The sequence below is a fragment of the Pseudopipra pipra genome, chromosome 4 (genome assembly GCF_036250125.1).
Source record: "Pseudopipra pipra isolate bDixPip1 chromosome 4, bDixPip1.hap1, whole genome shotgun sequence".
Lineage (NCBI taxonomy): Eukaryota > Metazoa > Chordata > Aves > Passeriformes > Pipridae > Pseudopipra > Pseudopipra pipra.
In genome coordinates, this window is record NC_087552.1 from 57889792 (window position 1) to 57906409 (window position 16618).

At 41.7% G+C, this 16618-nt stretch overlaps 1 protein-coding gene across 2 annotated transcripts in view; it reads left to right on the plus strand.

The window, feature by feature from the left end:
- Nucleotides 1-16618, plus strand: part of PPARGC1A (PPARG coactivator 1 alpha) — a 368659-nt gene that overhangs the window by 291649 nt on the left and 60392 nt on the right. The window contains exons 1-2 of one of the 2 annotated variants that reach the window (XM_064653103.1): nucleotides 7609-7809; nucleotides 12834-13013. In XM_064653103.1, the coding sequence (XP_064509173.1) occupies nucleotides 7762-7809; nucleotides 12834-13013 (228 nt within the window). In that variant the 5' untranslated portion in view covers nucleotides 7609-7761. Of the gene's footprint in view, nucleotides 1-7608; nucleotides 7810-12833; nucleotides 13014-16618 lie in introns of those variants that run through there. The other variant, XM_064653102.1, reaches the window with a different exon arrangement.

Sequence of the window (16618 nt, forward strand, 5' to 3'; positions counted from 1 at the left end):
TTTTTTTACAAGCTTTTTTTTGCATAGCAACTTGCAACATAAATTAAAATAATCCTCCATTCAGACAGTTTCTTATTTTTACTTGGTTCTTTGTTCCTCAGAGAGGAAGGAGGAGCCTGCAGTGGGCAAAAAGGAAAGGTGCACTCTGGTGAAGTCTCTATTTCAGTGTGAATCCTACATGCTTTTGTTTAAATGCATTGCCCTGGCTTGCTCTTCTGCTCAAAAGAGCGGAAACAACAAATAATGTTTAATTGTGTCAGATTGTCAGGGAATTTTACGATGGTAGGGTCCATTAAGGACAAACATTAAGTAACAAACTTGCCTTATTTGTTGATAGACATGAAATAATGGAAGTACAGACTTTTGGGGAGAAGCCATGAATCTTCACTGGTAACCACTTACAAAATAATAACTAACCAGTGTCCCAAAAGAATAACTAACCAGTTCAGCAAATACTAAATTTCTTGGGAACGAAGATGTCAGAAAAGGTGGTAGTTGACACAATCTTTGTGCTTTATCCCTGTTCCATTCACAGGGAAAAGCTGGAGAAGCCTGAGTAGAACAAAAATTTAAAAAAAAAAAAAAAAAAGGGTGGAAGTGTGCAGAGGAGTTTCTGCTTTGAACTGCCTTGGTCCTACCTTCTGTGATAAGGTCTGATTCAAAGCTTGCCTAAATCCATTTAAAGATTTTCATTCCCTTCCAAAGTATTTAGAGCAGTCACCCCTTCCAGCTACTTTAACCCCTCTTTTGTTTTACTGCATTTTCTCATACAGATAAATAGCCAAGTGATTTGGATAGAATAAAATTAAAATACAATAGTAACTCACACAAACTTTTCTATGTCTAGCAGTTCTCCCATTCCATCTCTGCACAGGCTTGTTTGGGCTTGAGTCAGAGGTGGAAGCACTGACAAATTTCTTGTCAAAAGCATCACTGGAGGAGGGTCAGCCTCCAAAGTTTTATAGCTACACTTTGTATAGCTAATAAGCCCTGGGCTAAATGCTTATCTTCCTTTATTTTGGTTATCTGATTTGGGGATGGAGAGAGGATGACATCTCTTGCCATTTGTGCAACTTTTTTAGATTAATATTGCAGCTCTAAGAAAAATGAATAATTGGACTTTTGAGCAGAGAGTGGAACCACAAACCCATAGGGATTCCTCTAGCACTAGTCACTAGTTTGCATATTGCAAGTTAACTGCAATTCATGAAGTGTTCTGGCTAAAAATAACTTCAGGGCTCAATTTTGTCTGGCAGAAACTACTAGTTAAGAGGTCAGCTGAAGCTGATCCTTCAGAAGCCTTGTCTGCGTGAAACTGTTGCTTTGCACTCACTGTTGTGATGAGGTGACCCAGTCTCCTCTTGGCTTGTCCTTGGCTGACTCAGGAAAACAGGGTGCAGCAGCTCTTGGTGGCTGGGGAAGGGGACCTCTGCTGCAGCCTGGAACCTTCAGAGGCCAAGTAGCGAGCGCTGGCTGCTGTGCAAGTGAAGCTCTGTTGCCCACTCACAGGAGTTTCTGCGGAAGCTCGCCCTTCTCCACAGCCAGGCATAACTCTATAAAGAGTGACTTGATGCATAAGCATATTTTTAAAAAAATCAAAACACACCAACAACTCCAGATCTTTTGTGTTATATTTTCATTTTTTGTTTGCCTAAAATTGTTGCAGAGAAAATCTGACCAATGTTACTGAAATCCTGTCAGATGCCTACAGTTCAGAATTATTTCCATATTATATTTTGTTTTAGTATGAAAAATGCCAAGAGCTAGGCCCAAGAAAAAAGGCTGACTCAGTTCCACTGAGCTCTCTATGAAGAAAGTCATATTTGAAGATGAGAGATGTGTTGGTAACGCTGTCTGTCATCTCTAGTTTATTAAAAAAAATTGCTAGGAGGCACTAAAACTGTCCACTGCCTTTCCTTCTGTTCCTTCACTCAAAGGTGCTTCATTCATGTCGACTTTACCATAGCGTTTTTGTGTAAAACAAGATTTGATTTTAGAGTATTTAAAGGTTGCTGTTCTCTCCAGTGCTGCGCTGCAGCCTTGCGTGCGCTCCACTGCAATCGCTTTACAAGCCATTTTAGAGAGGAGGTAGGCTGTGTTATGGAAATAGGAGAGTTTTTTCTTCCACTAGCTACTGCGAGCCTTGGTGTGGATCTGGCAGGGAGTGTGCTCTCCTGCGCTGCTGTGGCAACCTGGGCACCACAAGTTCCCTCCAGGCTGGGTGACTGAATGGCCAGGTGGCAAAGCAAGCCCCCAACACAGTGTGACAGCTGGGTGGCTGCCTCAGTGAAGGATGGTAACTTTGGAACGGGCTTGGCTCCCACCAGATTGCTTACGATTACATCGGGGAATCTCTTCTGTACCCTAAGATGTCAAGTCCATGGTGATTGTTTATGGGATCATCCTCTTCATGCTCTTCAGATCCCTCTCAGAAAAAGTTGGTAATAACTAGATTGGCGTTAACAATGAACGAGTCAGGGAACAAGGGCGCCAGGGTAGTACTCTGGGTGCCTGGGAAAGATAGTGCAAGGTGGATGGTAATAGGGGTAATGAGAATTATCTGGCTGGGGAGCCAGAGCTCTGCATAGAGTTACACATACGAGGTGTATCCCTGAAGCTTCTCTGGGTTCTGCCCTTTGTGGCTAAAGCTGGAGAAGACAGTTGCCCGTGCCCAGAAAGGGTGTGAGCATCCCAGCAAGGCTGGGAGTGGGAGAGGAAGGGCACAACTGCTGAGTGCAGAGCAGATGCTCCCAGCCCCTGAACAGGAATGCCAGAAAAGAGTTCCCTGGGTCTGATAACATCAGACGTGAGCAGGTTTTGATCTCTTCCAGTGACTTGAACATGTGGAAGGATAGAGGGATAAAAAGAACTTTATGATTTCTTTTGTTCCAAGGAAATATCAGCAGTGAGGTGAGTAAAGGAGAGATGATGAAGATCTGCAACGGTCTGTGATTTTGATGTGGTCCTGCCTGCTCTGCCAACCTGCAAGAAGGTGCAAAACTGGAATCTATCTCCTTGTCTTGCCTGGGTGTCTGTGCTCAAACAGCATAAAAGCCTCCCCAGGAAACTGGTGTGTTTACACGACTGTTTCTCAAACATATAGGGGCCATAAATTTAAATATAGATGCTTTTTTACAGATTAGTCTTTCTATGAAACCGTAACACCCGAGTGTTCATGCTGCTTATAGCAGGCCTGACAAGCTGGATTTTCCTGTAAATCATAGCAAATGTGGGTCCTGTAGAACATGGGCTCCAAATGTTGGGGGGAAACAAGTGGCAAATGTTTTTTTTATGTAATCAGCTTGAGTGGTTTGCTTTTCTTGTTTTTAGTAATGAGTAAGTGAAATATGCTTGTGAAGTGTAATGGTCAGAGAGGTATAAGAAAAATTATAAGAAGATTTCTTATAGTGGGTACCTGTGCTCCTCTTGCTTCACTTAGGCACTCCTGGAAGGTTTTACTACAATCAACCAGTTACAAAGAGTTGCATATCTGCAAGCCTGGTTAACACCAATAATCTGGTAATCTGCAATAATAGTAAATAGTCACAGTCAGGTCCAGTTGCATGTGAACAAGCGAGTGATTTACCTTGGCATTCAGTGCTCTTTATTTGAGCCCTCAGTCTGTGGAAGCAGATGTGGCAAAATTCAGCCTGGTGTCAGTGATGTCAGTAACGCATCACCATTTGGAGAAAGTTACTTTGGACTCTCAAATATACAGTTCCTCAGACAGCAGCCTGTGACCCAGAGCTGGGCCAGGAATTAATTTGGCCCTGATCTCTTGAGCTTTCCAGAGAGCTGGTACAGAGCACCATCGTGGGTTTTCTTTGTTAAAAAAAATCTCAGGTCATAACTGCCCTAGCAAAACTGCAGAGGGCACACTGCTTTATTCCACCGTAGAATTACTGCACCAATGAACCCAGAAGTTCAAGGAGTTTGACTCACTGGCTTATGCTATTGAAGGTATATTCTGGGTAGCATGAACTTGATAAATAAGGAAAAGAAGATGAGAAGGGGAAAAAAAAAGGAGCAAACAAATAGGATAGAAGTGGAACAGAGAGAATGGACTGGAAAACAAATACAGTACTGTGCAAAAAATAAGAGTTAAGATGCACAGAAGGAAGATTTCTAATAAAAAATTAATAGGGTACATATACTTTATATAGAACACCATTCACGCTAACACACCTTTGGAGTGCAGATTCCTCTTTTATACACAGCACTGTCTGATCTTTTGCTGTAAGGCCATTCACTCTTGGAAGGTTGAGCAGAAAGGGTTGAACTGATGTGAGAACTGGTTTGCAAACCTCATCTGGCTGAAACTCCAGCACTGTTTTTATAAACAAGTTTGGTAGTCCTTTTTCCACTGGAAAAGTAGCAAGGAAAGAAAATCTTTATTCCTTGGTGCCATAATGAAGGGACTAAGTTTTGGATTTTGAAATCATGAGGGCTCCAAAATCAGTAGCTTCTTCAAGAAACCAAAATTACAGGGAATAAAAACATGACCATAGTTAGAAAATGTGAGTGAAAGAAGAAGAGAAAGAGATAAAATCAATTCTGAATCCAGGAAAAAGTCAAGGACAGAGGGCTTGAAGGCTTCAGTCTTTGATTTCCATTGCCTGTTGTTGCAGGCAGGCATACCTTCCAGTCCTGTTGGAAATGTATCAGGATTTGCGAATTTGTGCCCAAATGCTGTTAGAAGGCTTAGCAGAACTTTCTTGAATTATGACCCTTAAAGAAGAAAATGCAAAATTTGGGAATTGCTGAGACTCAGTACGGAGTAACCTAAAAACAGAGGAAATACAAGGATTGAGGAAGTTGTTTGATGATGGACTTTTCAACAGGGCAGATTGGATCGAACAGACCCGCAGACTTTACCAGCTAAAGGAGCGTTTTCTTTGTATGTGTTTGTTATGGAACCAAATATCCTATGTGTGTGCTTAGATATTGCCCCACAAAAGATGATTGTGCAATTCTTTAGTGTTGTCAAAACAGAGGGACGAGCATTGCTAAAGCTACTAGGGAATGTTTAGAAGACAAGGTTTCCTTTGAGGAAGCAGCTTAGGTGCTGGCCGGGTTTCACAGGTTTCATTTACATATGCGGAGGCTGCGCCATTTCCAAACTACACCAGCGCTGCAGCTGCTTTCCTTGCTTTTCTCCTCTCACAAGCACTATGCTCAAAACCCACATTAAAACATGTGAAAAAAAGATCCTAGTGGGTAAATTTATACTATGGCTGGGGTTAGACACTTCAGTTAAAAAAAAAAAAATTCTTCCTAAGCAATGGGGAACCCTTGTTGAAATCTCACAGTCTTTTGTAGTTGGAATCGTGCTTGGCATCCCTTCCAGGTAACGCTGGCACTGCCAGAAAAGTTCAAGCTATAATGTGGCCATAGAAAAGCTCGGGGGGACTCTAATTATTACCTATTGGTCGCACTGTCCACAGTGCACTAAAAAAGTTCTTCAATCTCTAAAGCTTGTATGGTGAGAGCACCGCTAAGGTCACAGTTTTTATTTATCAGTTAACTTGCTAATTTGAAGGGAAAGCATTGAAGTGGAAATGTAGAAAATAGAAACAACATGAGCAGGTCAAAATATCCAAAACAGCAATATGAAATGTTCCAGTGTAAATACATTTCTATAAAAGGTGTGAATGAAACTTCAAAAAAAAAAAGATGATGGATTTGGCACAGTCAATGAACACAATTATAAGTAGGTATTGAAGGAGAATATTCCACCAACCATGGATCCACAGATAATAATTAATAAGAACCAACTCCACTCCAGGCAGGCAGGTGCCCAGCATTATTTCACAGTTGACTGTTCGGGGGGTAGAGGTACTCACCTTTGCCACAGATCTTAATAATTTACTGCAGTTTTATCATTAAATCAGCATATAATTGGGAAGGAAATTAGGTTTTTTTCGTCATGAGAGCAAAGCAATACCGTTAATTTAATTATTTGTAGGAAAGGCTTTCCGTAGTCATTTGGTATTTTGCTGTGGTTTTTTTTTTTAATTAAGTAAAGTAAGAACAATGCCATTTTTGTCATCTGTGCTTGGTGAAAATATGACAGTGTGATGTGATTTGCAACTTAAGCACAAGCTGGGAAAAATATACATTTTATCAGGACTGGCAATAATGAATTACAAGGGAACAAAAATAAGCAAAGAATATATCTGAGACCTCCTACCATTTCTGAAGTTTCCAATGTCTGTGAGAAAAAGGCTATTTCAAGAATTGTACTTCTTATTTATTTTTTTCTCTCAGCAAAATTGCCATACTCTTGTATAATAATTGAATTCGTTTAGCCTTTGGAATACTCGAGTTTGCAAATAACAATGAAAATGAATATTTCATGACATGGAGAATGATCAGTTATAGTTTTGTAACTTTGACTGGTAGCCCAGCACGACAGAGCCAGTGCTTACATTTCACGAGACTTTTTGCACCCGGGTAATTAAAAAAACTGCAGCTTAAGACAATAAGCAGGCAGGTGGGGATAGTTAAACATGACCTTTATTTGTGGGTTTTCTTTCTCTGTTGTGGGCAACGTTTTGCAGTTCAGTTTGGTACATGGAGTTTGTTGTGTATGCAGTGCAAAGGGGCATCATAAACCAGTTGCACCTGCAGCAGCCCCTGTTGTCTGGCAAAGACTTTGATGAGAAGACGTGTCTTTTAACTGTGTGTCTGGATTTTCACACAACAAGAGATTTATTTATTTATTTATTTTCAATGAACCAATGCTGAGTCCAGGTCAGAAGGGTCGGGGTGTGGTGTTTGTACAGAAATGTTCCGAGGCAGCTTATAGGGAGAGGCGGGTGTGGGTCAGGGGTGGTCCTGGGCAGGATTGAGGCAGTTGCTTGTAACAGCTATGGTTTCTTGGGGAATATACTGAGACAGAGAAGTGATTAAAATGCAGCTCAAAAATACTGTAATCTAGCTGGGAACAGGATCAGGCTCCCCCCTTGGAGCAGGTGAGATAACTGTAGGAATGTTTTTTATAGATGCTTACTCCATTCCAGAGAAATGCTGGGGTGGGGGTGAGGGGTGTTGCTGATGCATTTGATGTGGAAAAACTAACTTGAGTTGCAATTATCCCTGAGAAACCATTAACCTAACCAAAACATTTGGCAAGGTGCAAAATCCCCGAGTGCAAAAAAATGTTGGAAGGTGGTGTAACTTTTGCTGAACTGTGGGATGGCCTCTCCAAAGGGAACAGTGCCGAGGAGCCGGTGCAGGCACTGGAAAGGTTGGGCTTGGGCTACTCGCATGCAGGCTGTAGCTCGGCTGGAAGTCACTTCACTTTTTCTTTATAATAAGCACAGCTCAGCCTATTGTGTGCCGGGGTGTGGGGGGAAGACAAAGAAAGCAAGCCAAGAAATTAAAGAAGATGGGGAGGGATAGGAACTGTGCTACAGCAGGAGCAGTGTTTCAGGGGTGTGGCGTGGAAATCTGCCTTGAATCGCAGCGTGGTGCTGCGGCCGCCGAGGTCTGAGCGGGTTTTGCAAAGATTTACTTCACTTCAGTCTGGGTCTGCCCCTGGCTGACGTCACGGGCTGGAGCAGCGGCACCAGAAGGCTGGATGAGTGACAGCCCAGCCTACTTTTTAATAGCTTTGTCATGTGACGGGGAACAGTAGTAAGACAGGTGCCTTCGATTCACTCTCAGAGAGGGTCTCATTGCCTGCATGAGTGTCTGCTGCCTGCCTGCCTGCCTCTGGACTGTAGTTTGCCAGCTTTCCTGCCGTTGCTCCGCAGCTGGATGGCGTGGGACATGTGCAACCAGGACTCTGTATGGAGTGATCTCGAGGTGAGGGGTGCACGGCGTGGGTGACGCGTGGGGAGCCGGCGGTGGCGGGGATGGTGGGCTGGTCAGGGAACTGGCAGGGCGGCCGAGGCAGCATACTTTGCAAACAAGTCCATATCTTATCTTAACTCCAGTAAGTTTGCTATTTTAAGGTTACTCTGCGATGCCTTGAGCAAATCAAAGCTGAGCTCCTGTCATCAGTATACTATCTCCTGCAGTTGGAAACTATTTTCATGTGCCTCTGGCTCGCTTTCCCGTCATATGCAATATTTATGCTCTAAGATATTGATATGAATCGGTGTCTGAAGTGGCATTTCCAGTGGCGTTTAGTGGCCTGGTTGGAAAAATGCCATGTTTATTTAGAATAAGAGTAACATTTCTTTAAAAAAAAAAAGTAATTAAAATTAACCATTGGCTTTAAATTTTAATTGCTTCTTTCACTGTGCTCTGTCAAAGGTTTTTTCCTTGTTTATCAGCGGCAGAATACAAAATACACACAGGAATGAATACCCTGTTGTTTGGCTTTAGATGCTTTTTAAAAGAGATTTCTGGAAGGAGACGTTTCCCTGCTTCTTGTGGTATTGGAATACTGACACTGTAGCTAATGCCCCGTAGAGCAGGGTTCGCAGTCAATTCGAATAGTCCAACAAATGGTTAAATCCCACTGTACAGCAGAGACAACAGGATGAACCATGAGAATAGAGTTTATGCAGGACTGTGTGAACTGCTGCTGCTGCTGCCGCCGCTGCTGCTGCTGCTTGTGTAAAAATAGACGGCAATACATCAAATCCACAGCTTCTGCTGGCTACAATTCATAAAGGAAAAAATAAAAAAAAAGGCAAGCAGCCCCGTGGTAATCTCTGGAGTATAATGTGAGGTTTGAGGATTTCTGCATGTTCGCATTCGGCAAAATGGAGCATTACCTGAAAGTTCAGGCAACTTGTGAAGCGAGGCAAACTTTCTTTGGACCCCATGGAGAGGAATCCCAAATACAGACCTGCTCAAAGGAACTAATCCTCTGGCTTCGGGCTTGGAATAAGTGCTTAAAATGGTCCCCTCGGGCAATGGGGAAGGGAAAAACAGGTTACAGGCGATGCTTTTTAACTAAGATGTTCATGCTGTAGAGAGCTACCCATCTAAAGTAAAAACATTCCCATGTTCTCCAGGATATTTTTCCTATCTGGCAGAGCATGTATGTGGATTCTCAAGTAATTTTGTCATGTTTTAAATATTTGCAGCTTGCCATTGTATCTGCTGATTTCTGTTTGCATATTGTAATTGGTCTTATCTTGTTTTGATTTCTTGGTAAAGTGGAATAGATATGGATAATTCATATGTCCTGTAGCTATTATGAGTCAAGTCTGTAAGTGGATGACTTTCTGGCTCCAAAGTCCTAATTGTTTCTGAGTAGCTGGAGTATCCTGTGGGTTGTTGTCTGGCTTGTAGCATGGGTCTCAGCTGCCGTAGCTTCATTTTTCCATCATGTATTATTCCTAATGCTGCTAGGAGCTGATTGAGGAACCAGCTTATGTGGAAATACTGAAGATTTATTTTAATCACTAGAGTTCCAGCAGTAATTTCAAGCTAGTAACAGAATAGATAATTTATGTCAATGACTTTTTCATAGTGCAGAGGAAAAAAAAAAAGAAGGAAAAAAAGGGTTTGATCTTAATATTAATTGTGTGGTGGATGGATTAACTGTGGGTAGGATTTTGCCAGTGTGCTCCTGCGTTGTACTTCCTGTAGCAGTACTAGTGTCTGCGTGCTGCTTTGGCTCAGGGGATCACCTTTACTGAGCTAAAATAATGCAGGCACAGGTACTGGAGGCAGCTTTCATTTTTTGAATCATTAATGTTTGCTGTCAATGTAAAATGTATTATATTCTTGCTCTCATAATGACAGGGCGGCGTGTTGCTCAATAAAGGCCTGCATCACTGTAGCTGATCAGCGTCCCCAGTGCTTCACAGCTTAATGAAGGTGATGTACAGTAAGGTTGCAAAGATTGATAGAGAGAATCCACATGACACACATTTTGTCAAGTCTCTCTCTTTCCTGAGTTCATCCCCTTGGCACTTTGAAAAACTTGTTAAAAATAAAATGCAGATTATATTTTCATTAATATAATTAATATGGCACAAGTCCAGTCTTCTTTTTTTTTTTTAAATTTACGTTCAAAGGCACAAAAACATCCAAAAGGTTAATGAAGAATTATACTTAATTATAATGATTCATTACCATCAGTGCAGTTGAGCTAATTTATTGTTTGCGCCTGAACTAAGAGAAAAAAGGTCTGTTGGAGTGAAATAACGCACAGTAATTAGCCTTTTGTGTTTAGTGACTGCTTTATCATCCTAAATGTTACTGTAAAATTAAGGCTATAGTTATGGAATAACTATCATATCAAATAACTGTGGGAAGACAGTAAAATGTGTGTTAGCAATGCAGGTGCACCTGTTACAGATGTATAGGCAAACAGTAAATATCAGCGTGTCAGATGAGGACAGTTTTAGGACTTGGAGTGTTAAATCTGGCATCATCCAAAGGCCAAATATAAATTAATAACAGGAACACTTGCTACTAATGTGTCTCAGATTAGAAGCATAATGTCATATTGAGAAACATTGATTTTATTATCATGTCAACATTGGCAAGGCATATATACTTCATTTCAGCAGTTACATTTCTTAGGTGACATTGCAGTCACTACAGGTAAATGAAAGCTGTGATGAGCAGGTTTTTTTTTTGTTAATACCATTGTTTATATTGCTTCAGAAGCCCACTGTAGGAACTTAAAAATGCAGATTACCAAAAGTAAACATGTTTAAGTAGGTGGTTCACAGAGTGAAGCTATTTTTATAAATGAAAGCAGTAAGAGATCAGCAGGATACTTTAGAAGTCTGTGGCATCAGTTATAAGCTACTGACCTCCACCACACAAACCTGAGAATGATGCTGAGAATCTACCTTTTCAGTCAAAAACTAGATTATCCTTTAATGAGATCAGAGATTTCGGCCAAGCATCAAAAAAGGTCATCTCTGTATTATAAGATTGCTGCCAGAAGGTTGTGTCTTGCACGAAAAAAAGGAAGCCTTCTAATTCTTTTCTTTTTTTTTTTTTCCTTATGCCCAAAATAATGGTAAAAAAATTGTGTGCAGTTAAGATTACTTAAGTGGGGTTTTGACTTCTTAAAGTTCTGCAGCTCCTTAAATAATAGGAAGAAAAACAACTGCTATTTCAGAGCTTTGTTTTGCAGCCTCTCAGCTTCCTTGCCCCTTGGCCTATTCCGTGATTATCTCGTAGTGTCCTGGTAGACGTAGAAGTTGTCTGGTAAATTATAGCTCGCACCAGCTGCACCAAGTCTTTGTGCCAACAGACAAAATCTTTGCTCACGGCTGCGCTGCTGCATCCAGCCCGCGCACTGCAGACGCTCCGAGCTTCCCAGGGACAAAAAACTCAATGAAATGCACCTTCAGCAGCTCTCGCTTGCATTCTTGTGAAAGGCGGTCCTTGTGAGAGTGACATAACTGGTATTGAGCAATTCACATCCATGGACACTGTGTTAGTGCCCTACAGACATCTGCCTTCAGAAAATGGAGCTTTCTGCATTGACTTCAGTCCAAATAGAAGTTGGGAAATCATTCAAACCACCCAGTCAACTGACCGGAGTCAAGAAGGTCCTGCTGTTGGCCATCCTTAACACATTGCTAGAAATACTCAGGGTGGATGTCCTTAGGCTCAGTTGACTTTAGATGGCTTTTAACCATTCAGCGCCTGGTGCCTTTGCAGCGTTACGTGTGCTTTGCAGTATACACGTATCGATGTAGGTGTTCGGAGGGGAGTTACGAGGATACATGGTACAGTGCAGTAGGAATTGCTTAATTGAGCAGCATTGACATATGGAACTCAGCTATTTGCCAAACTGTTACTACGTGTTTTCCATAATTAGGAAATGGTTTTGGTGGATACTCTGACATTTCGACTGCCGTGCTAAAGTTATTAATTTTTTCTTCCTTAGTAGGTCAGTCAATACCCTATCTAGCTTCATACTAGCATATGAAAGGATACGGATTCCAGGTTTGTTTGTATTTATCCCCACTCTCTTCTAAGTTGTGCAGACAAAACATTTTGCAGTGCTGAAGAGGATTCGTGGGACTTTGTTTACTGCCTCAATCAAAATGTTTCACAGACCCTCTACTTTAGGATTACTGAATCAGAGGATGCCTTAAGAGGAAAACCCATTTGATTCTCTCACTACATCCTCTCTCTAGGGACATTTAGGGAACTGTCTAGGATAGTAGATGTGTTTGCGCCAAGCAGGTGAAAGGCTGTGTGAACTGACTGTGCCTGTCACCCAGAGGAGAATATCAGGATATTTCAAGCTGCACTTTGGTTGCCAGGACCCTGATATGTAACTGGGTGGCTGTGGTCTATGCGCTGGGAACAGAGCACAGCAGCACCACTAACCCGTGCATTTTTATGCCCATATGGTAGCCACCATCATGACTGACCGCAAGGATTGTGGTAAAGTTCTGTAGAAGTGAAAGTGTGACTATCTCCAGCTTGAGCTAGCCCCCAGGGCTGAAGGCTGTAACAGGCTGTGCCTCTTTAACCTGAATGCATCAGGAAATGCGTGACAGACCTTGCCCAGAGGTATTCATCTGTAACTTGTACCTGCACTGGTTTGCTCTGAAGCAGGAGAATAAGGACATGCTTTGGCCTCTGCTGTTGGATTTAAAGCTTTGAACACGATTGTTATCAAATAGTGTAGGGAGAAGGAAAGTCGTTGTCCCTGGACAGAGATGTGACAGAGAAGGCAGGTTATGCCCTACTGTTTCCTCATCCCCTTTGCATACCCGTATAGTACTAGCCATGATCAAATACTGAAGTGGTTTTTTTCCAGAAAAAAAAGTCAATCTTAGTGACCCTGTGCCATAGCTAAATTCAGGTTTAATTCTTATCACATGATAATAAAGTTAATAGATTCCTGGTAATTAATGAAACTATTTCTGTGTTGCTGTATCCTGCAGTGTGCTGCTCTGGTTGGTGAAGACCAGCCTCTTTGCCCAGATCTCCCAGAACTTGACCTCTCTGAACTCGATGTGAACGACCTGGATGCAGACAGCTTTCTGGGGGGACTCAAGTGGTATAGCGACCAGTCAGAGATCATCTCCAATCAGTACAGCAATGAACCCACCAATATATTTGAGGTAAGGCAAGGTGATGCAAGTGCACATTGCAAAGTCCTTGCTTGCTTTTTTTCTGATTTTTTTTTTTTTGTTACCCTGGTGGACAACAGTTTTACAATTTTTCCCCCATTAAGAGACAATAAATGTGGTGATGTGTTAAGGGTTCTGATTGGTTCCTTTGATCTGCGCGGTCAGAACTAGGCCTGCGATCTGGAGGGGGGTGATGGGTGAAGCCTTGAAAGGATTTAAATGGAACTTCGGATTTTTGAAAGAAAACAGCTAAACAGTGCCTAGAGTACACTGCCCTGTGGTGTCACAGTGAGGAGTTGCACAGTTGTAAGCTGCAAAGCAAAAGTCAAAAGTTGTTTGTTGTCTTCTACTTGAATTCCTCGTCAAGAAGCAGAGTGCAGCACAGCAGCTAATTGATGAGTAGCTGGAACATTTCTAGTAAAGGTTTTTACCACTCAGAACCTTACTGTGCAAGGTTCTTTTGCACACAAATTGAGAGGTCCTCATTGATGATGTATAAGAGAGAAAAAGGGTGGATTTGGCAGAGAAGTCGTAGATCTCCTGGTGGAGAGCAGTCTAAAAGTAAAAGTCGAAGAGTGCTAGAGAGATTTAAATCTTTTCTTTCCAATTCTGCCTTGGGGATCAGGGTGTATGAGAGGAAGGTTACTGTCCCTTTATCTTTGTCTGCAGTCTTCTTTCTTTTGTTGTGTAAAGCCTTCATAATTCTCCGCCTCATGGTTTCCGGCAGCTGTGCCCCTCTTAAACCCTAACCTCCTTCCCTCTTTGGTAATAGGAAAGGCTATAGATCGTCCACTGACCAGGAAATTGGACAATAAATTGATTATCTGGCAGGAAGACCTTGTGCAAAAGCAAGCTACGGGTGCTGCCTCTCACATGGCAGGTACCACAGCTCCCGGAAGTACAGCTGGTCCACTGGCTCAAGGAAGCCCTGGAGTTTAAAGGCTGGAAAAAATTAACTGAAACAACATCATAAGATGCTTACTTAGGGTGATGTCCTGAATAAAATCCTTTTTTTACAGCTCTGAACCCACAGTGATCTCCCTGATGCAGATAAAGTTGCACTGGATTTATACCAGTGTAACTGATAGCAGAAACTGGCCTTCTCTATTCAGTTTCTGTGATTTACATCCAAGTAACTTGAAATTAATTTTATTCAAATCAAAATAGGCCTGCAAAGCCTTGTGCTTAGGCGGCCCTCTTTTTTCTTTAGTTGTATAGTGTTCTGCACCTTGTTTTACAAAGTTTCCAAACCCCGTGTTGTTCTTGAATTGCAGTTGTACTGCCCCAGGCAGGGTACGGCCTGCTGGTGACTAGGTTTGGATGGTCGGTGGCAGAGAGGCGGGGGGGCAGGGACCACACTTGCAGCTAGTGTGGTGCAGACTGGTTTTGCTTTTTTTATAATGGAAGAGACATACTTTTCCACAGTTATCAAAAGCCAAATGCAGAGGCATTTTCCTTTAGGAAAAATCAGTTGAAGATGCAGACTTTCAAAGTGTAAGTTCCAGATAAATAATACGAGTAAGTACTTACCAATTCTAAGCACACAAATCATTCCAATAAAACAGTAGAACATGAGCACAGACTTGTTGCTTGTCCCATGTGTTGTTGCTTGGCTGTTCTGATGGCCACAGCTGCAGAGTACAAAGTTGTCTCAGACAGGTAGTGACCATTCTCCTACATGCCCTGTATAGGAATTGTCACTTCCTATATGAAATAATTCCTGTTCTGAAAATCAAAGCATATTGCAAACAACAAGACAACCAGATAGGCTTGTAGTTAACCTTGGGGGTTGGTGACATGAGGTACTGGTCACTAGGGATAACCTTGCATGGGCACATTTGGGTATGTCGAGGATGAGGTGCCCCAGTGTGAAGAAACAGGAGAATGGGAAATGCAGCTGGGGGAAGGCACCTAGGCAGCAAGTAATAGGTCAGAAATAATAGTTCGGAAATGAAATATGCTACTTCTCTCCTAACACACGAATTCTGTTGTTTTCTTTGTGAATGCCTGGATTTCTTCACACCAATCGACTTCTGCTGCAGGCTGCGTCGCTGTCTCTGACCTCACAGTTTGGCCCATACTTACCTGTAGGCACAAATTGTGCCCTAATGGTATTTTACAACACTGCAGTGCAAAATTAGGCTATTTTCAGCGTCATAGTGTGTTGCATTTACATTTCTTGGTTGCCTCGGAAGATGGGAATGAAACAGTTATTTTCTCCTCCCATACGTTAACCCTGTCCCCATTCTCCATCATGCAGCTGGATACCTTACACTATTTCTTGCCTCTGCTGCTCTGTAATGTGACGACTGGGGGTGCTCAAGATCAGAAGAAGATGTCTTCTTCCTCCAGAGACTTATCTCACATGTCTGTGAGGAACTATTTGTTTTAGCTGAGAGAATGGAAGTTTTGTGCAGTTTTCCATTTGGTAATCTCTAGATTTTTCCATATTGATCCTCATTGGCTTTTTTTAAAAGAAAATAATTTCTTTTTTTACCTTTTTTTGCTTCTTTTTTTCTCTCTTATCATTGTGGGAGTAGTATGTTTTATCTAACTTAAGCTTCCAGATGATGTGTTGTCATACAAAAATAGAAATACAGCCTGTTTGGAGTGGAAGGGAAAGAACCAGAATGATGAACAAATGCTGGGAAGTACAAGAGCAGAATTACTTGCACAAGCTGTACAGTGTTAATTGCCAAACCTAACCTTGACTGAAACACAGTCTTCATTGAGGTAGTAATGCAGTACATGTCGCATTGTCTAGGTGAGGGATGGTATGAAGTTCCTGAGTGTCTCTGGTGCACTTTTTTAAAGAAAGACTTGTATTTCAGAAAGTGAATTTTTGGTCTTACTGCAAATCATGTTCCTGAAAGCTCACTTGAGCCAAGCACCCACAAGCTTAGACGCTCCCAGTTGCTCACAGACTAGAAATTATTAATAGTTATGGTAGCAACCAGAAGCCAAGTGAGATAAAGGTCCAATTAGTCTAGATAGTTTGTAAGTGTTGAGTATAAATCCCTGCTCTCATCTGCTTAGGTGTGATGAGATACTGGCCTTCACTCCAGCGTTAAAACACACCAGTATTTTGCAGACACACCTAATTCATCACTGTATTATTCTGCTCACACGCCAGTGTAACTGATACTAGTCCCGAATCAAACCTGGACTGTCTGCCCCAGCGCAGAGGCTCTTCTTATCAATGTTTCTACTTATGTACATTATTAATTAGTTGATTTCTTTCTGTTCACAGCTTGATCACTTATTCTTTTTACCTAGTACTCTTTGCCTGTTGCTCTGACTATTGGAAAGATAAAATGAAGGAGTTCTTGCCCCTCAGGGTACTGTCTATTGACACAAGTTTATGCAAGTAAATAGTTAATAAGTCACCCAAGACCAGTTATTTAGATGGTTCACTGCACCATTCACTTTTATGATTTGCTTTTGTGAAGAACTAGACTTAAAAAAAATAGCAAAAAATTGATTTGGCTACTTTTAGAAAATCAAAATGGTTACTTTTTCATTCTCAAAGCCAATGCTATGTGAAATTGTGAACAAACGTACAACTTAATGTGTCACGAGTGAGAAAGCTTTTTGTT